The sequence below is a fragment of the Heterodontus francisci genome, chromosome 20 (genome assembly GCF_036365525.1).
Source record: "Heterodontus francisci isolate sHetFra1 chromosome 20, sHetFra1.hap1, whole genome shotgun sequence".
In the NCBI taxonomy this organism is placed as follows: Eukaryota; Metazoa; Chordata; class Chondrichthyes; order Heterodontiformes; family Heterodontidae; genus Heterodontus; species Heterodontus francisci.
Window position 1 is genome coordinate 29293227 of NC_090390.1, and position 21765 is coordinate 29314991.

Consider the following 21765-nt stretch of genomic DNA (forward strand, 5'->3'; position numbering starts at 1 on the left):
TTGCATACTAACAGACAGTGCTTGTGGAGACAAAAGGCTATTCCCTGGTCCACTTAACCCACAAAGGATTTTGATCACCAGACATTGAAGGTGTAAGGAAGAGCATTCCAGAGACTGCTAAAGTGATACAATCCACAAAAATCAGGACTGATTAAACCAACTGGTCATATGACTAACTGGTCCAGGGTTTTTTGAACTAGCCACAGAGAGTTTGAACTCAGAAAGACTGTTTGCTCCTGGACTGAGAAGACCTCTCCTGTCTGCTCCCATCTCTTGCTCACGGAACTCCAAATCCACTGAAGATGTGAACCTCAAAAGAGAAAAGTCTCCTACATCAAACAAGGTTTAAGAAGAATATTGGGCCCCAACCAAAAGCGAGACCTGCCTACAATCAAGGAATCTACAGTGAGCTCTAAGAACAGTAACCAAAACCATCTTCAGATATTGCCTCAAACTTTTCCACTTTATTTCTTCTGCTCTTTTCTGTCTCTATCTGCATGTGTGTATCTTGTGTGCCTGCTAGCATGGACACGTCGCGTGTCCGTAGGTGTTAGTTTAGAGTTTAAGTTTAGACTTAATTAGAGTTTAAGTTTAATAAAGTTCAACCTTTCTTCTTTATACCTTAGAAAACCTGTTTGGCTGGTTTCTTTGCCTTATAATTGGAAAGCAGTGAACAAGGATTCACCAAGGGGGAGCTAAAAACACATTTTGTTTAAAATTAAACCCTGTTACAGTAAGACCAGGAAAAGGCTGAGCGGGAACCCTAGGCCCCCTTCTCACCTGGTCATAACAGCAGTCATTGCTGCAGACAGGGCAGTTATGGCTATGGCCAGTTTTGCTACTAGATGCAAGAGGGCTTCTCCTCTTAACTCTAGTGACCTCTTGGGGCTGTATTTCTGACAACTATCTATAGATGCCCACATGGGTGAGAGTGCTATATCTCTGAACAGCTTGACGTTTGTGCACCCCCCCCCCCCAACCCCTCAGATGCACAAAAATGTTGCTGAAAATAGCCTTGCTGAGGCTGAACTTGCCATGACTGAGGACATATGGTTTAATAGATTACTCTAGGAACGTAACCACATCAAGAAGACGTCCACCTCTTGGCCCCAAAGTCTCCTTTCTGCAAGCACAAATAATCTACCTCAAAGGCTTTTGTCTTTGAGGTAGCCCTTAGAAGAAATAGGAGGCTGGATTTAAAGGATAGACATAAGGTAATTACCAGATACAGTTGCAAGGAGGAAGGGTCAAATAGGAAACCACACACTTTTAGGCACCTTAAACAAAGTCCTTTGGTATTATTTACTGACTGTTGATGGATTAGCACCTTTATGTTGAGGATTGGTACATGGAGGGTTATGTAAGAGAGGGTCATGCGATAGCTTTAGTAAGAGTATTCGGTTTCAATGAGAGAAACTGAGGAATTGTCATGGGCATGTGATTGGCATGTGATGGGCAGGAAACCATATTATTGGACGTTGTCCCATACAAAGAGGTCCCATTGTTGTCTTGGCAATGTCATGGACTCTTCATCGCCCTCCTCATCTTCAGTATTTTGTAAAACTTAAGGCTCCTGAGCCTGCTGGTCTTCCTGCCTGTCTTGTTTAATTTTTGTATGATGAAGACCTTTTCTATTCGTCACATTGTGAAGAATACAGCAAGCTTCACTGATGTGGGAAACCCTTAGAGGACGATATTGTGCCTCTCAATAAGTCCAAGCACCTGAATCAAACCTTCGGTATGCTGGTGGTTGGCTCCACAATGATCTTCATGACATTGTCCGTCTTATTCAAGTGTTTGGGTGTTTCACAGTAGGTTCAGGAGTCAGTATATTAATGGGTGGCCCCTGTCCCTGTGTAGCCTCCTTTAAATCTGGCTTGGCCCAGAGAACAACCTTGGATATTTGACTGCCTTAATATAGAAGTATTGTGGCAGCTTCCTGGTTAGCAGGCATTCACGTACATGATGATATGCTTGACTTTGCAAATGAGAATGGAAATTCAGCTAACTAATCTCTTTCTATTCACAAAGTCAGTTGAATTCTGTGAGAGAGCTCAGATGATGACATGGGTTTCATTAATAGCTACCTCATACTCAGAAAATACTGCCCGTCAGTAAAACTAGATTGGCCGATTCAGCTGTTTTTCCATCTCCATCAGGAATGAGATGCACTGCCCAGTTCTCAGAAAATGGGGCCAGGCAACGTTTACTGCCATTGAGCTGTGGCGTAGTGGTATTGTCAACTCAGAGACGAAGGGTAATATTCTGGGGACATGGGTTCAAATCCCACCAGGGCAGAAGGTGGAATTTGAATTCAATTAATAAATCTGGAATTAAAAGCTTGTCTAATGGTGACCATGAAATCATTGTCGATTGTTGTAAAAACCCATCTGGTTCACAAATGTCCTTCAGGGAAGGAAATCTGTTTTCCTTACCTGGTCTGGCCTACGTGTGACTCCAGATCCACAGCAATGTGTTTGACTCTTAAATGCCCTCTGAAATTGCCTAGCAAGCCACTCAGTTGTATCTAACCGCTACTAAGTATATAAGGAATGAAACTGAATGGACCACAGGCATCAACCTAGGCATCGGAAACAATAACGGCAAACCCAGCCCTGTTGACCCTGCAAGGTCCTCCTTACTAACATCTGGGGGCTTGTGCCAAAGTTGGGAGAGCTGTCCCACAGGCTAGTCAAGTAACAGCCTGACATAGTCATACTCACCGAATCATACGTTACAGACAATGCAATGTCAGCAGAGCTGGCAGCACAGTGGTATACTGTCGGGAGGACGTTGCCCTGGGAGTCCTCAACATCGACTCCAGACCCCATGAAGTCACATGGCATCAGGTCAAACATTGGCAAGAAAATCTCCTGCTGATTACCACTTACTGCAGCCCCCCTCAGCTGATGAATCAGTACTCCTCCATGTTGAACACCACCTAGAGAAGCACTGAGGGTAGCAAGGGCACAGAATGTCCTCTGGGTGGGGGACTTCTATGTCCATCACCAAGAGTGGCTCGGTAGCACCACTACTGACCGGGCTGGCCGAGTCCCAAAGGACATAGCTGCTAGACTGGGTATGCGGCAGGTGGTGAGGGAACCAACAAGAGGCAAAAAATATACTTGACCCGTCCTCACCAATCTGCCTGCCGCAGATGCATCTGTCCATGACAGTATTGGTAGGAGTGACCACTGCACAGTCCTTGTGGCGACGAAATCCCGTCTTCACATTGAGGATACGGTCCATCATGTTGTGTGGCACTACCTCCGTGCTAAATGGGAGAGATTTCAAACAGATCGAGCAATGCAAAACTGGGCATCCATAAGGTGCTGTGGGCCATCAGCAGCAGCAGCAGGATTGTAGTCAACCACAATCTGTAAACTCATGGCCCAGCATATCTCCCACTCTACCATTACCATCAAGCAGGGGGATCAATGCTGGTTCAATGAAGAGTGCAGGAGGGCATGCCGGGAGCAGTACCAGGCATACTTCAAAATGAGATGTCAACCTGGTTAAGGTACAATCCAGGACTGCTCTGTGCAAAACTGCATAAGCAGCATGCAATAGACAGAGCTAAGCGATCCCATAACCAATGGATCAGATCTAAGCTCTGCAGTCCTGCCACATCCAGTCGTGAATGGTGGTGGACAATTAAACAACTAACTGGAGGAGGAGGCTCCACAAATATCTCCATCCTCAATGATGTGGGAGCCCAGCACATCAGAGCAAAAGATAAGGCTGAAGCATTTGCCACAGTCATCAGTCAAAAGTGCAGTGTGGATGATCCATCTTGGCCTCCTCCTGAAGTCCCCAGCATCACAAATGCCAGTCTTCAGCCAATTTGACTCATGCCGCATTATATCAAAAAACGACTGAAGGCACTGGATACTGCAAAGGCTATGGGCCCTGACAACATTCCAGCAATAGTACTGAAGACTGCAGAACGTGCTGCGCCCCTAGCCAAGCTGTTCCAGTACAGCTACAACACTGGCATCTACCCGGCAATGTGGAAAATTGCCCAAGTATGTACTGTACACAAAATGCAGGACAAATCCAACCCAGCCAATAACCGCCCCATCAGTCCACTTGCAATCATCAGTAAAGTGATGGAAAGTGTTGTCGACAGTGCTGTCAAGCGGCACTTGCTTAGCAATAACCTGCTCAGTGACACTCAGTTTGGTTTCCATCAGGGCCATTCAGCTCCTGACCTCATTACAACCTTGGTTCAAACATGGAGAACAGAGCTAAACTTAAGAGGTGAGGTGAGAGTGACTGCCCTTGATAGCAAAGCATATTTGACCAAGTATGGGTTCAAGGAGCCCTAGAAAAACTGAAATCAATGGGAATCAGGGGGAAAACTCTCAAGGGAACACCACCACCTGCAAGTTCCCCTCCAAGCCACACAGCATCCCTGACTTGGAACTATATCGCCATTCCTTCACTGTTGCTGGGTCAAAATTCTGGAACTCCTTTCCTATCAGCACTGTGGGTGTCCCTATGCCATATGGACTGCAACGGTTCAAGAAGGCAGCTCACCACCACCTTCCCAAGGGCAATTAGGGATGGCCAACAAATGCTGGCATAGCCAGCAACGCCCGCATCCCATGAACACAATAAAAAATTGTCACACTTAGTGCCATGGCAATGTTGAATGAAGACTCTAGTTTGGTGCAAGTTCCTTGGGAAACTGCTGTCTTCTACTCTGCTGGCACCTGGACATATTTAAATATGAACACTTTTGTATACTAGGTATCTGTGTATTTTTGTCAGTCTACCCCTGTCACGCAAATCTTCATCCAGGATTTCTCCACATCCTTATTAACCTCTTCCTCAAAACACAGGTAGAACTGAATTAAGTGAGCCAAGTGTACTTTACATGTGGGGCAATGGATGGCTCGGCTCCAAAGATTACAGTAGTGCAAGCTGTAACCCAGCAACAATGCTTCAGTCAGCAAAATCCATGTTCAGCTTTTCTAACTCAATAATCAGATAAATAAAGCTCCAGTTCATCACAATGACCACTGAGCCACACTTTCGATTTGTTACTCTCTCTACCAGCCTGCAATTCCACTGAGATACAGCTATGGATTTTTGAGTGTGGGTGTCAGGAATTGAGGGAAGGAAATTGAGTGTTGCATGTTCCTCACTTACTGCACATGGACTTTTTTTTATTCTTTCATGGGATGTGGGTTTGTTGCCCATCCATAATTGCCCTCAAGAAGGTGATGGTGAGACACTTCCTTGAACCGCTGCTGTCCATCTGGTGTAGGTGTAGGTACACCCACAGTGTTGTTAGGGAGGGAGTTCCAGGATTTTGATCCGGTGGTAGTGAAGGAACGGCGATATAGTTGCAAGTCAAGATGATTTGTGACTTGGAGGGAAATTTGCAGGCTGTGATTTTCCCATGCATCTGCTGCCCTTGTCCTTCTAAATAGTAGAGGTCACGGGTTTGGAAGATGCTGTCGAAAGAGCTATGGCAAGTTCCTGAAGTGCATCTTGTAGATAGTCCACACTATAGCCACTGTCTGCCAGTGGTGGAGGGAGTGAATGTTCAAGCTGGTGGATAGGGTGCTGATCAAGCAAGCTGCTTTGTCCTGGATGGTGTCGAGCTTCTTGAGTGTTGTTGGAGCTGCACTCATTCAGGCTAGTGGAGAGTATTTCACCACACTCCTGACTTATGCCTTGTAGATGGTGGACAGACTTTGGAGAGTCAGGAGGTGAGTTAATTACCTCAGAATTCCCAGCCTCTGACTTGCTCTTGTATCCACAGTATTTATATGGCTGGTCCAATTAAACTTCTGGTCAATGGTAACTCCCAGGATGCAGAGACCGGCACCAACATGTTGCACCATGGACATTTGACAAACTTATTGACTCAGCCACGGACATGGGGGCAATTAATCTGTATATAATTAACCTAATGCCATCAAAACAATATCGATTTAAAATGCATTTATCCCTATTTAGTGAGTACCTGGCATTGTTTTTGCTTGCACCAGTAGTCAATGTCTGCCCGCACACTTGATGTAGCGATGCAGAGAAACCAGAGAGATGTCCATCTGTCAGGTGTGAACTCGATCTCTTTTTCCCCCCTCTTGCTCTCTCCGGCCATCTCTCACTCGTCACTCTCCCTTGTGTCCATCTCTCTACCCTCTCTCTCTCTCCCCTCCTCCCTCTGTGTCTCCCCCTCTCTCTTTCTCTCTCTCTCCCCCCCCTCTCTGTGTCTATCCCTCTCCCCCCTCCCTTCCCCTTGCTCTCTCTCCCCTCTCCTGCTCTCTCTGTCTACCTGTCCTTTATCCCCCTCTCTCTCTCTCCCCTCTCCCTCTCCATCTCTCTCTCTCTCCCTATCCCTCTCCCCCTCTCTCTTCCCCTCTCTCTCCCTTCTCTGCCCCCTCCTCTCTCTCCCCCTGTCCCTCTCTTCCCCTCCCTCCCTCTCTCTCTCTCCCCTCTCTCCCACCTCCCCTCTCCTGCTCTCTCCCCTCTCCTGCACTCTCCCCTCCTCCCTCTCTCCCCTCTCTCTCCCTCTCTCTCTCTTCCTTCCCTCTCTCTCTCCCCTCTTCCCCTTTCTCCCTCCCCTTCTCTCTCTCTCTCCCTCTCTCCCTCCCTCTTCCTCTCTTTCCCTCCCTCTCCCTCTTTCTCCCTCCCCCTCTCTTTCTCACCCCCTCTCTCTCTCCCTCCTCTCCCCCTCTGTCACCCCTCTCTCTTTTTCTCCCTCTCTTTCTCCCTCCCTCTCTCTCTCCCCCTTTCTGTCCCCCCTCTCTGTCTCCTTCCTTCTCCCTCCCTCTCCCTCCCACCCTCTCCCTCTCTACCTCCCTCCCTCCCTCCATCCCTCTCCCTCTCTCCTCCCTCCCTCCCTTCCCCTCTCTCCCTCCTTCCCTCTCCCTCTCCCTCTCTCTTCCTTCCTCTCCCTCCCTCTCTCTCCCTTCCTCTCTCTCTCTCTCCCCCTCTCTCTCCCCCCTCTCTGTCTCCCCCTCTCTCTCTCCCTCCTTTTCCCTCCCTCTCCCTCCTTCCCTCTCCCTCCCTCTCTCTTCCTCTCTCCCTCCCTCCCTCTCTCTCTCTCCCCCCCTCTCCCTCCCTCTCCCTCTCTCTTCTTCCCTCTCCTTCCCTCTCTCCTTCTCTCTCCCTCCCTTGCTCTCTCGGCCTCTCATTTTCTCCCCCCGACAGTTGCAGAGAGTGTTTACTCTCCCCAGAGCAGTTTTGTGATTGGTCAGTTTTTAAAAAAAATTCACAGCTGTCGTTTTCACAGCTGACAGGAGCGGGAACAACGGCTTCAGAACTCAGGACAAGTTTGGGGTTTTCGGCAGTTTTCATGGGCCTCAAACTTTTTTGCCACGGATACCAGTGTCCACATACGGACACTTTGCCAACCCCTGCCAGGATGTTGATGGTGGGGGAATTCAGCGTTGGTAATGTGTTGAATGTCAAGGGGAGATGGTTAGGTTCTCTCTTGTTGGCGATTGTCATTGCCTGGCACTTGTGTGGCATGTATCTTATCAGCCCAAGCCTGAATGTTGTCCAGGTCTTGCTGGATGTAGGCGCAGACTGCTTCACAATCTGAGGAGTCTTGAATAATATGGAACACTGTGCAATCATCAGCGAGCATCCCCACTTCTGACCTTATAATGGAGGAAAGGTCATTGATGAAACATCTGAAGATGGTTGGGCCTAGGACACTACCCTGAGGAGCTACTGCAGTGATGTCCTGGGCTTAGATGTTTGGCCTCCAATAACCGCAACCATCTTCCTTTCTGCTAGGTATGACTCTAACCAGTGGGGAGTTTTCCTCCTGATTCCCATTAACTTCAATTTCACTAGGGCTGCTCGATGCCATACTCAGTCAAATGCTGCCTTGATGTGAAGGGCAGTCACTCTCCCCTCGCCACTTGAATTCAGCTTTTTTGTCCATACTTGGACCAAGGAAGTAATGAGGTCAGGAGCCGAGTGGCTCTGGCAGAATCCAAACTGAGCGTCACTGAGCAGGTTTTGCTGTCTAAGTGCTGCTTGATTGCACTGTCAACAACACCTTCCATCACTTTGCTAATGATCGAGAGTAGATTAATGGGGCAGTAATTGGTTGGATTGGATTTGTCCTGCTTTTTCTGGACAGGACACACCGTGGCAATTTTCCACATTGTCGGGTAGATGTCAGTGTTGTAGCTGTAGCTTGGCTGGGGGTGCAGCCAGTTCTGCAACTCAAATCTTCAGTACGACTGCCGGGTTGTTGTCGAGGCCCATAGCCTTTCCTGTTTCTTCAGCCATTTCTTGATTAATGGTGTAGATGAGAATTTAGGTTTATGGGGAACTAAGCGGAAGTAGAGGAAAATACCATATCCCCCTGGATTGGCGGAGTACTAGTGCCAGATTTTTCTTCATATTTTCTACTTTTAGTGCTGAAATTGTACCTAATGTATGGCTTCTAAAACAGAAGAATGCCTGGCTCAGCATTGACACAATCAGTGACTGCTTCTCAGGTTGGCTACCTGTGTTATAGCATCTGCTCAGCCAACCAAAAGTGGATTTCCAAAATTTTAGGCTGTTTGGTGAACTGTGCTTTGCATTGCTGCCTAGTAGCTGCCATTGTTGATGAGGTTGCTCCTCTGTTCAGTAGTTGTAACAAGCCTTCATCCCTAAACAACCTCATCTGGTGCTCCCTATGAGAAATTGTGATCAGAAAATCACAAGCTCGCAGCCCTGACTTTTCATCAAATAATTTAATTGGTTGGAAAATCAAAGACTGCAAGTCTATGAGTGCCTTATAAGCACCTATGTGAGTGCTGCTCCTTGCCAGACGCACCTGATTGTCAATCAGCCCTCTAATGTTTGATTTGATGCTTGTAATTGCACATTTGGTGAAATAACCAGAACAAAAAGTTTAGCTCCAACAGTGCAGGTCTGAAATTACATTGTACAATATTTGCAAACAAATGCTTTATTGTTTGATGTGCAATTCCTTTGTTATGTCAATGGAGGTGGTAATCTCTGCTTTGACAGCTCCTTCGCACAGCTATTGTCTATCCTGTTACTCATTCCATTTCTAGTTTGCAACTTCCCACTGTCCTTTTCTTGAAGATTGATAGCTCAGTTCTCTATAGTAGAGACTTCCAGTGTTTAATCACAGTCAATTACACTAAGGAAGCCCCCTATTGTCTTTTCTTGAAAAAAAATTAGTGTGACAATAATCTGGAATATTCTACATCTAAAAAAAGAGGTTTACCATCATAGCTATTAATATGAGTCAGCAGCATGCAATATGTTTCAGTAAGCACAGGAAAATCCATCCTAGAGATGTGAGGAAACTAGACTAACACAATGTACTTGACTACTTTTAATTGCTGCATTGTAACAATGCTTCCTTTTCTATATTTTTAGGCAACTGATCGTGAGAGGGACCCAATCACCTATCGCATTCTAAATGGAGATCCACAGCAGGTTTTTAACATTACTCAAAAGTAAGAGGAAATAGCTTTAACAATGTAACCAATATGACTTATGAAAGTAAATTTTATGACCATGCACGATGGGAAGTTTGGGGACAGACAACGGCATGCGAAATTCACTGCAACCATTTTTCTCTCTATTAATGTCATAATTATAATTTCATGTGTTTGGGATATAATTTGGGAGACGAGAGTGTGTCAAAGTTTTCAGTTGTACGATTGTGAATGAATGTATGGATGCAAAAGTATTGGGAATACATAAGACAACATGAAGGAGCTGAAATATGAGATGACAGCTTGACGAGCAGAGCAGTAAATGCAAAACGTAGATAGGTAATACCAGTACCATGCAATCTTGGGCCATTTACCTGATTCATGGTACTGTTACCAGATCAAAGTGTACCGCCTTCTTCTGCATTTGTTCCCTGGCCCTATTGATTATGTTGCTTAAACACCACTGCGAAATTGAATAATGCTCCTTTCACCTATTTCATGCAAAAGCACCTCCATTTTCCCAGCTCTCAAAGAAGGGATCAGGTGTTGTATCACTCCACCCCGTGCCCACAGATCCCATTACATGCCTCTACATTGGGTTTATTTTCACTTAATATTTTTCTGTCACCTCTTTCCCCCCTCCTTTACAATTTAGTAAAGCTGCCAACTGTTTACAATCCATTTTGAGACTTTTTAAAAGCTCGAAGAATTTTTGACCTCAGCCCGACCCTATGCAGTCACTTATCTCCATATGTAAGGCCAAAGCTGCTCAGGAAGTTTGCAATAATTGTGCAAATGAACTGAATGCCAAAAATTGCCAAAAACCAGCTCACTGGGATTTTGGCTAGTGCACATCAGCTGCAAACTGGTGCCAGCTGCACTTAACTAGGTCCTCTTTTCAACTTGTTTTGCGGTGATAAAATTATGTTTTTTGTGCCATCCATGACTTGGAAAATCAAGTCATAAGAAGAAAATCTTATTTTTCACAATGCACACTGAGTAGAACTACTACAGTTAACAATTAAACTTGAAAACATATTTTCCCATACTTTAAATCATCCAAAACCAAGAGCCAGATTAGTCATGGGTGTTTTGACAACAAGTAATGCATCAACAAAATGCACCATTTGTAAATCTGACAAGGCAAACCAAGGAAAAAATCAGGTTGTATGGCACAACCATGTATTTTTTGTTGTAAAGGAGCTAAGCAATCTGTTTCATAAGCCCTGAAATTAAATTGTATAATACCACAATACAAATGATTACCACTCTTAAATTCATCTCTTGGCTATTTTAAATTAACTGGGTTAATTGACTGAAATAGTGGAATGGGGAGTTTGACAACATCACACAAACAAATGGACCAAACTTTGCTGTAGAAGAGCACCTAATGATGTCTGCCATTAAATGACTTGCTCTTGTACCATTAGATTTTGCACAGCAAGTTGCTAAAATTGCGAAATTGATGACATGGCAGCAAGGGAATGTGGCCATCTAGGACCTGAGTGAACAGGGTAATCAACTGAGTATCTTCCTAACCAATCACACTGAAGGACTATAAACTAAACAGCATAAGGACTAAGAAGGAAGTATAAATTAAAGGGGATGAATTCAATGTCAAATCAGGTACAGAAAGAGCAAGAGTGAGAGCGAAGTAAAGATTGGATTAAGAGAGAAAGGAAAAGTAAAAAAAAGCCACATTTTTTAAATCTCCAGCAATTGAAACCCGAAGGAATGAGACAACACACTTGTTAATCACAGTTAATTTTCCATGCTAGAGAGGTTGATTGGCAGTAATTAACACTTATCACATCTTGAATAGGGTACTTAGATTTGAAATGATTTGACTTAACCTTCTGGGTGAGCTTAGTTTATATCTACCACGCAAATACAGCAACTTCACACCATTGAATGCATTTCAGTGGTGAGTCAAACAGCGATGCAACTCTGACAACAACTTTTAGATATTTAATTACACAACTGCCCTTCTCCTGAGGTTGCGGTATCATTTGCACATAAATAATGGTGAGTGCCATTAGCCTCACTGTTATTTTGACACCAAAATCTGGCTCATAGTAACCTAGTATCCCTGCAACATAAATATCCTGCTGTATTTGTTTAAGGCCACAATGTTGGTTTTAAGTCTTGCTGGGCAGATCCACTGTGTCAAAAAGTCTCTGGCAATTTCCTTTGTTATTGATGGTAGAATTAATAGAGTCCAGTTGTGATTAAGTCACAAGATCATAAAGCAAACATATTGATTTCATAATGATATAGATGTTGTCAAAATTATTAAGGTGCTTGTGGTTATTATCTTGTGGTTTTACCTATACATAAAGAAGTCAAAATTCTGCTTCTGATCTGGCAAAATTCTGCAACCCTCGGCCCATGATTTTCTATCTAATAAAATGAATAACAACAACAACATGCTTGAAGGTTTTTCACAGGAGCGTTATCAAGCAAAATTTGACACCGCACCACACAAGGTTATATGAGGGCAGATAACCAAAAGCTTGGTCAAAGAGATGGGTTTTAAGGAGTGCCTTAAAGGAGGAAAGTGAGAAATGGAGGTGGAGAGGTTTAGTGAGGGAATTTCAGAGAGTAGAGCCTCAGCAGTTGAAGGCACAGCCCCCTGTGATGGACTAATTAAAATCGGGAATGCTCAAGAAGCCAGAATTGGAGGAACGCAGATATCTTGGTGGGTTGTAAGGCTGGAGGAGGTGACAGAGAGAGGGAGAGGTGAGGCTATGGAGGAATTTAAAACCAAGGATGAGAATTTTAAAATCCAGGCATTGCTTAACCGGGAGCCAATGTAGGTCAGTGAGCACAGGAGTGATGGGTGACTAGTCTCGGTGCGAGTTAGGATGTGGCAGTAGAGTTTAGAATGAGCTTAAATTTAAGGTGGAAGATGGCAGGCCAGCCAGGTGTGCATTAGAATAGTCAAGCCAAGAGGTAACACAGGAATAGATGAGGAATTCTGCAGATGAGCTAAGGCGGGAGCAGAGTTGGGTGATAGAGTCATAGATGTTACAGAGGTGGAAATAGGCGATCTTAGTGATGGCGCAGATGTGTGTTCGGAAGCTGATCTCCATCAAATACAACACCAAGGTTGCGAACAGTCTCAGACATTTGCCAGGGAACAGGATGGAGTCAGTGACTAAGGAACATAGTTTGTGGCAGTGGCTTCAGTCTTTCTAATATTTAGTTGGATTAGTTGGACATTCAAAGGCTTGCAATACACTAGTTCATCAAATTGATCAAATCTGCCTTGAACGCACAAGTGGAATTTATACCCCATTATGAACATGGCAGTTAAAAAATGTTTGTTATGTAATGATTCTCAATCTGTTAAGCATTGTGATACTTTAAAGTTTGAGTTCATATGACATTGTGAAATTGAATTCAGTAAATCTGGCAATTTATGGGCTGGCACCAGCAAATCTGTTGCGAAAGCTGCCAGATTACCTTAAATACCTAAATGGTTCAGTAATATCCTTCAGGGAGGGAACTGTCAGCCCGAGCTGGTATGATCTGCACGTGACTCCAGTTATGCATTAAGTAGTTGACTGTTAGAATGCCAATTTTATGCATATTTTTAACTAGGAGATTATAATTGAACTTTAATTTACAAGGGAATACGTTGCAATTGTATTTTTTTCATGTGAAAAGCATGTAATATTTAATTTATTAAAATCATAAATTTATTTTCAATATCAGCATCGGAATAGTGATTGAGCTAATCTATGATCAGGAATAAAAGTTGCCTGCACTATTGTCACAAAAACATAATAGAGAGAATTAAATTTGCTCTTTCTATGTAAGGTGAAACATTTATCTGAATGTATTATACACTGAAATTTGAAATAAATTGCTTAAAATTGCAATAATCCATTATAAGAACAGGAATTCCTTTAGAATATTCAGCCCCTTGAACCTTTGCAAGATTTAGTGAAATCATAGCTGATCAGTGACCTACACCATATGGACTGCATGGCTCACCATCACCTTCTCAAGGGCAATTAGGGATGGACTTACCAGTGATGCTCATGCCCCATGAATGAATTGGAAAACAGATGTTAGGGTAACTGCTCTATAATTCCCTGCTTGCCCTCTCTCACCTTTCTTAAATAGAGAAATGACATGCACAATTTTCCAATCTCAAGGAATGGTTCCTGAATTGAGAGATCTTTGAAAGATTATACTTGGGGAACTGGAATGTTCTCACCTACCTTATTTAAAACCCTAGGATGGAAACCATCCAGTGCTGGAGATTTGTCACTCTTTAACATTTCTGTTATTTTGCTTATGTTAATTTTGGTGAGGCCCCATCCTTGATTCAATATTAGTTTCTTTGGGAGGTCAGGCATGCTATTCTCTTCCTCCACTGTAAATACTGACACAAACTAATTATTGCACACATCTGCTATTTCCTTATTGTCATTTACAATATCACTATAATCAGTTTTCAAGGGGCCTACATTACTCCTGATCACCTTAATTTTCCTAGTTTAATTGCAAAAATTTTTTTGCATTGCTTTTGATATCCGTTGCAAGTTTCTTTTCCTTTTTGCAGTTCGTCACCTTTTGTTCTTCTTTGTATCTCTCTTGCTTACCAGGATCTGTGTTAGTTTTTGCATTTTTTATGATTTTTCTCAGTTTTATGCTGTCTCTTGCCTCTTTAATTGTCTATGGCTACATCTCCCACTAATCTTCTGTACTTTTACCTCGTTTACTTTGAAGTCAGTCTTACCTAAATCTAGAATCTTAGGAAGTGTTTTGTGGTTCTCCCTTTCAAATATTACATTGACCTTAATCATATTATGAATACTATTAGATAAATCTTTGCTCACTAATATCCTCTGCCTGCCTCTTGTTAGTTCTAGAACATATAGGCTGGATTTTACCAGCCCTTTGGAGACCGGCTGGGAGGTAGGAGGGCTGGTAAAATGGCAGCGGAAGGTGTCGGGAGGAGAACCTGACATCTTCCCGCTGCCACAGCATTTTACCAGCAGCAGGAACCTCAGTGGTGCAGCCACCCAATGAGCGGCCAATTGATGTAATTACGTGTAAGCTCCCACTCCCAGCGACATTTTACCAGCATCAGGAGGGCTCACCACCCGCTATGTAGGGAGACTGCCAGGTAAACCTGGCGGCCTCCCAGCAGGTTCCTGGGGTTAGGGGGACCCTCTTTTATGGCTGCTCCAGGCCCCATGGGGAGGTCCCTTGGCAGCAATGGCTGCCCCTGTGGCCATGGTGCCACTGCTGGAATGTGCGGTCCCCCACTGGTTACCGGGGCCTGCCTGCCTGGCCTTGGCACAGAACTTAAACAAACTTACGTTCTCTTCAAGGGCGCTTTGGCAATGAGGTGCCCTCTCCATTCTGCAGCCTCAGCAGTAGCCACCTCTGGGAGGTGGGCCACCATCCTCAATTGGACGGTGCTCCTGGTGGCCGGCTGTTAATTGTCCGCCACCAGTTATATACCATTCTAGGATCCTGTCGTTGGCCCATCGGTGTCGAGTCCCGCTTTCAGTCCCAGCAGTGGAACTTCTTACTTCTTCGGAAAATTCAGTCCATTGTTGAAGAAAACTGTCATGAACATACTCAAGAAATTCACTCCCTTTCTGGCATGAGATAGTCTTGTAATAGATTGAGATAGATTGTAATCTTTTTGAAAGTTAAAATCCCCCATTAAAACCACCATGCCTCTGCTATGTGCTTCCCTAATCTCTCTATTTATACATTTCACAGCTGCTACCAGGGGGCCTAGACACTACTCCCACACCAGTCATAAATCCTTTTCTATTTCTTGCTTCTAACCATAATGTCTCCATTGCCTGCTTAACTCTTGTTATATCCTCTCTTATGGAAGTGATTTCAAGCTTAATCGCTAAGTCTGCTCCGCCTGCTCTATCATTTTCCCTATCTATTTTGGAGACTTTATAACCTGATACATTGAGTTCCCATTTCTGACCACCTTGTAGCCATGTCTCTGTAATGGCTACCATGTCATACCCTCCTCAGTCTAATTTACGCCCCTAATTTGTTCCTATACTCTGTGCGTTTGTATAAATAATGTTTATTTGAGCCTAGCCTGTGCTTCTGCTGTAATGTTTTACTCAAACATTTCCTATTTCTCTCTCCTGGTTTAATTACTTTATGTCATTTCGTTTTCCCTTTACCTGTGGTACCTAAAGTACAATTTCTGACAGTTCTCCACTCTTTTCCCTTTTGTTTTAGAACTATTATCTACCTTTTCTACCTAATCTCCCCCCCTCCCACCACACCACCCCCCCACATAAATTAGTTTAAAATCCTTTCCATCCTAGCCCAGTTCAGATGGAGCCTGTCTTCATGGGACAGTTCTTTCTTGCCCCTGTACTGATGCCAGTGTCCCATGAAATGAAATTCCTCTTTCTCACACCATTCCTTCAGCCGCATGTCACTTCCCTAATCTGCTTATCCCTATGCCAATTTGCATGGGGCCCGGGTAATAATCCAGAACCTAAAGCCCTTGAGGTACTGTTCTTTAATTTAGTTCCTAACTCCTGGTACTTTCCAACCAGAATCTCCTGCCTACACTTTCTTATGTCGTTAGTCTCAACATGGACCAAAATGATTGGGTCCTCTCCCTGACATTCTAATTTTCTTTTAAGCCGGTTCAAGATTTCCCTCAACCTGGCACCATGTAAGCAACATGCCATGTTAGACGCTTGATCCTGCTTACAAAGGATGCTATCTGTCACCCTAATTATTGAATTCCACCACATTATGCCACATTATAAAATAGTACATTTTTGACTGAGATCAAGTGTTCTAATTTTTTTAACTACTGCAGCATGTATACTGATGCATGAATGTTCATTTAAATCTTTTCTTGCATTCTGTTTTCCCTAGCACTGGACTACTAGTCTTAAAAAAATCTTTAGACAGGGAAAGTACCGATCGATATATACTTATTATCACAGCATCTGATGGCAAGCCTGATTCGGTAAGTCAATTAAATTCATAATTGTTTTGTACTATTTGCAGCCGTTCCATTCTATTCATTTCTATTGGAATTCTAAAGTTTTATTCTGGTAATTTTAGATCAGTGTTAAAAAGGTTTGTACATTCACTAGTTCTAAATATTGATTTAAATTGAACATTGTTGTGGTACACTCTTCTCCATATTGATAGAACACAAGAAATTCATGAATGGGAAGTGTTTGTCTATTCTTTTCTGTTTTCTTCTATTCTGTCTCTTCTATTCTGTCATGGACTTCCTGCCATGCCAGCTATTGATTCCTACTTTAGAAAGGATAAATGGGCAAATTCAGCAAGAGCAGGTTCTTGGAGCACAACTTCATTGGACAGGAATGCAGGTCAGAGAATTGGGGCTTTGGTGTTAGAGTCTAATCCCTGATTTGTGCTCCTGTCCAGTGAAACTGCAGGAGTACAGTATAACTTCACTATATTTGCCCTTTACATTCCTTATGCTGCCGCATCTAAAAGGAAATATCATTCACATTTCTATAATGTTGAATCCCTCTTCTGAACAGATATTGATCCAGCTTTTATTTAAATTGGTCAATTGAATGTCAGTAGGTTTTGTCCTGTATTAATTTTATGAGAACATATAAACGTTGAACGAAAGGAAAGTTCTTTACTTTTTCATTTAATAGGATGCTCAGGATTAATTCAGACAGCTGTCTTTTGCCTTCTGCTTTGATATTGTGACAAAATTGATGTACATTTTGGCTCAGTTTTCTTTTAGTGAGTGTTGAGAACTTGGTAATTTCACTGCCGGTGCAATGCCAGGTACATAGGCGTATGTCCCAACGACTGGCGGATCGTATCAAACAGCACATCCCTTCGGCTATTTGCAAGAGGCAGAGTATAGACTGAACTCAACCAGCCCGTGCTTGCAAAACTCAGAATATAATGTCCAACATTAGATGTGATTCCGCGATTGGACAGCACTTGCTGAATAATCCCGAATGTGCTGAGAATTGCACTAACAACCACTTTAAGATTATCAGTCAGGCTCACAAAGTGGCTCATTTACACTTGATGGAATCTACATATATCCATATGCAGGGACCTATCCTCTGCAGGCAAAAGGAACCTTTTTTGAAGTAAACAAAAGCATGTGGGGCAAAGTTCCCTGGAGCATTCTCCATGGCAACGCCTCAACCAGAGCCAACTTGCCAACCAATCAGCACCCTTTTCTCATGCAGTATAAATAGTTGCCCCCATTGAAATTTGGCATCCTTACGTCTGTCCTGATGAGCGCAAAACGAAAAGTTTCAACAGTCTGTCCCTTTTTCAGCAACACTCGGTAATTGTGCTTATGTAGTTCAACTGCCTGCTAAGCCAAAATCTTGCACCACGCATATTCTGATAGAAGTTTATTGTTATAATCTGCCTGGTAGTAAGCCTGAAACAGCTTCTAATACACAATTTTGAAATATATGCAAATTTCATGATTGTCTCAATGAATTTGATTGGCTATTCCTTTTTTGAATTTGAGCCTTCTTATTCAAATTCAGGGCAGCGGATATTTCTTTCCTAGGATATAAATGAGAGCTGTTTGGTTCATTAGAACAGTTTGCGAATCTCATGAGGAGAGGTAGTTGGAAAATTTAGAGATGTGGGCTTTAAAATAAAAAAGCACGTAACACTATTCTAGTTAGCCAGCTAAGTTCACTTTATTGATTAACAGTGTCTAAAACTTTTCAACGCTAATTTTAAGAAAATTAATTCCCACTGTGTTTATTAAGAGGAATGCCTAAAAACTTAGTCAAAGAGATAAAAAAAGAAACACTTGCAATTATATAGCACCTTTCACATCCTCTGGATGTCTCAACTTGCTTTACAGTCAATGAAGTACTTTTGAAATATAATCACTGTTGTAATGCAGGAAACAGTAGGTCTTAAGGAGGTCATAAAGGAGAACACAGAGGTGTGGAGGTTTAGGGAGTGAGTTTCAGAGCCTAAGGCTGAGATGGTTGAAGGCATGGCTGCCAATGGTGAGGTAAAGGGAGTGGTGGATGTGTAAGAGTTAGAAGAATTCAGCTTTTGAAGGGTTTTAGGGAGGGGGTCCAACCTGCAGCTTATCATGACTAGTAAATCAGCTTGATGCTAAGGTATTGTTGGTGACTTTACTGTGTGATGCCCTATTAATATTTCAGTGTGACAATTTCAAATATAGGTTGCAGCTTAGTTGTCTGCTGTTGCCACTTCATGACCATGCATCTAAACCATTCAAAGGCCCATAATGCTGAATGAAAGCTTTAGAGTAATGAGCAATACAAGGGTAACAAGTTTATACATGGGACAGACACTTGTTATAGAAATCTTCCGAGTAGCATTACCTTGGTGCCTTTCCTCAAGTGTGACATTATCTTTCACATTTACAGCAAGGATTTCAGTGTGTTGCAACGAGCAATCAATCACCCTGTCAGCTATTTTCTGCCAGGCTTTCAGACAACTCATCGCTATGCAGTATGCCAACCAGGGTAACCTATTTGTCTCAATGTGTGCATCTGCACATCACGAGCATCATCTATTTAATGTGTTTTCAGAAACCCTTCATTGGTGAGAAAAAGTGTAACTCATTAATCAAATGAATGGGATTTTAATTCAGCATATTATTGACTTGAATTTCTATATGCCTCTCTAATTTTTTGATGTATTTGACTTGTATTCATGAGAGAAAATCATTTTTTTTACTCCAACTTGTTTATGATTGCATTCACAAGCTACTGAAATTGCATTTTCATGAATTCTGACCATAATATATATTTTAGACCTACTTTTGAAATCAGTGACCACTTAAAATATACTTAACAGTAAGTATAATTAAAATGCAAAATTATTTCATTCACTGCATTCACTGCATTGACAACCCTATGAATTGTCCCATTTCATATGGAAGAGGAATTTGTAGAGTGCATCAGGGATTGTTTCTTCGAACAATATGTTGTAGAACCTACCCGGCAACAGGCTATTTTAGATTTGGTCATGTGTAATGAGGTAGGATTAATAAGAGATCCCGCAGTTAAGGATCCTCTAGGGGGAAGGGATCATAACATGGTAGAATTTGAATTCATTTTGAGGGTGAGCAACTTGGGTCTCAAACCAGTGCCCTCAACTTAAATTTTGGGCAATTACAGAGATATGAAGAGTTATCTAAAGCGGGCTGGGAAACTAGACTAAAGGAAAAGTCATTAGATGAGCAGTGGCAGACTTTTAAGCACATATTTCATCACACTCAGCAAACATTTATTCCGGTCAGAAGGAAGGACTCGATGAGAACAATGAACCACCCGTGGATTACAAAGGAAGTTAAGGAGAGTCTCAAATCAAAAACAAAAGCATACAAAGCGGCGAAAACTAGTGGTAGGCCAGAGGATTGGGAATTTTTTAGAAACCAGCAGTGGATGCCTAAAAAACTAATAAAGAGGGAGAAAATTGATTGTGGAAGAAAATTGGCAAGAAATATAAAAACAAACAGTAAGAGCTTCTATGGGTTTATAAAAAAGAGAGTGGTTAAAGTAAGTGTGAGACCCTTAGAGGATGAGACTGGGGAATTAATAACAGGGAACAGGGAAATGGCAGATAATTTAAACCAATATTTTGCATCGGTCTTCACAGTGGAGGACACTATAAACATCCCAACAATAATAGATGAGCAAGGTATAAATGGGAGGGAGGAACTTGTAACAATCTCTATCATGAGGGAAAAGGTGCTGGACAAACTGATGGGACTACAGGCAAACAAGTCGCCAGGACCTGATGGCCTGCATTCAAGGGTCTTAAAATAAGTGGCTGCAGAGATAGTGGAAGCATTGGTCATAATATACCAAAACTCACTGGATTCGGGTAGGGGACAAGCGAATTGGAAAACCGCTAATGTTACACCCCCGTTCAAGAAAGGAGGGAGACAGAAAGCAGGAAACTATAGACCAGTTAGCTTAACATCTGTCATTGGAAAAATGCTAGAGTCCATTATTAAGGAAGAAATAGCAGGACATTTAGAAAAACATAATGCTATCAAACAGAGTCAACATGGTTTTATGAAAGGGAAATCATGTTTGACAAATTTGTTAGAGTTCTTTGAGGATATAACAAGCAGACTGGATAAAGGGGAACCAGTAGATGTAGTGTATTTGGATTTTCAGAAGGCTTTCGATAAGGTGCCACATAAAGGTGGGGCGGCACAGTGGCGCAGTGGTTAGCACCGCAGCCTCACAGTTCCAGGGACCCGGGTTCAATTCTGGGTACTGCCTGTGCGGAGTTTGCAAGTTCTCCCTGTGACCGCGTGGGTTTTTGCCGGGTGCTCCGGTTTCCTCACACAGCCAAAAAGACTTGCGGGTTGATAGGTAAATTGACCATTGTAAATTGCCCCTAGTATAGGTAGGTGGTAGGGAATATGGGATTACTGCAGGGTTAGTATAAATGGGTGGTTGTTGGTCGGCACAGACTCGGTGGGCCAAAGGGCCTGTTTCAGTGCTGTATCTATAAATAAAAAATAAAAGATTATTGCACAAAATAAGAGCTCAGGGTATTGGGGATAATGTGTTGGAATGGGTTGAGGATTGACTAACACACAGAAGGCAGAGAGTCGGGATTTTTGGGTCTTTTTCAGGTTGGAAAGCTGTAACTAGTGGGGTGCCACAAGGATCGGTCCTAGGGCCTCAACTATTTACTATCTATATTAATGACTTGGAGGAAGGGACAGCGTGTTGTGTATCCAAATTTGCTGACGATACAAAAATAGGTGGGAAGGCATGTTGTGATGAGGACACAAAGAATCTGCAAAGGGATATAGATAGGTTCAGTGAGTGGGCAAAAACCTGGCAGATGGTGTTCAATGTGGGAAAGTGTGAGGTCATCCACTTTGGCAGGAAGAATTATTATTTAGATGGAGAAAGACTACAAAATACTGCAGTACAGAGGGATCTGGGCATTCTAGTACATGAAACACAAAAAGTTAGCATGCAGGTGCAGCAAGTAATTAGGAAGGAAAATGGAATTTTGGTCTTTATTGCTCGGGGGTTAGAGTTTAAAAATAGGGAAGTCTTGTTACAACTGTATGGGGTGTTGGTGAGGGCACACCTGGAGTACTGCATACAGTTTTGGTCCCCATATTTAAGGAAGGATATACTAGCATTGGAGACAGTTCAGAAAAGGTTCACTAGGCTGATTCATGGGATGAAGGGGTTGTCTTATCAAGAACGGCTAAACAGGTTAGGCTTTTATTCATTGGCGTTTAGAAGAATGAGAGGTGATCTTATTGAAACATATAAGATTCTAAGGGGGCTTGACAGGGTAGATGTTGAGAATATGT

At 42.9% G+C, this 21765-nt stretch overlaps 1 protein-coding gene across 1 annotated transcript in view; it reads left to right on the plus strand.

Annotated features, from left to right (window-relative positions):
- pcdh15b (protocadherin-related 15b) overlaps window positions 1-21765 on the plus strand; it is an 843531-nt gene that overhangs the window by 441947 nt on the left and 379819 nt on the right. Inside the window, exons 18-19 of the mRNA XM_068053265.1 lie at window positions 9373-9452; window positions 16329-16422. Coding sequence (XP_067909366.1) covers window positions 9373-9452; window positions 16329-16422 — 174 coding nt within the window. The remainder of the gene's footprint in view (window positions 1-9372; window positions 9453-16328; window positions 16423-21765) is intronic.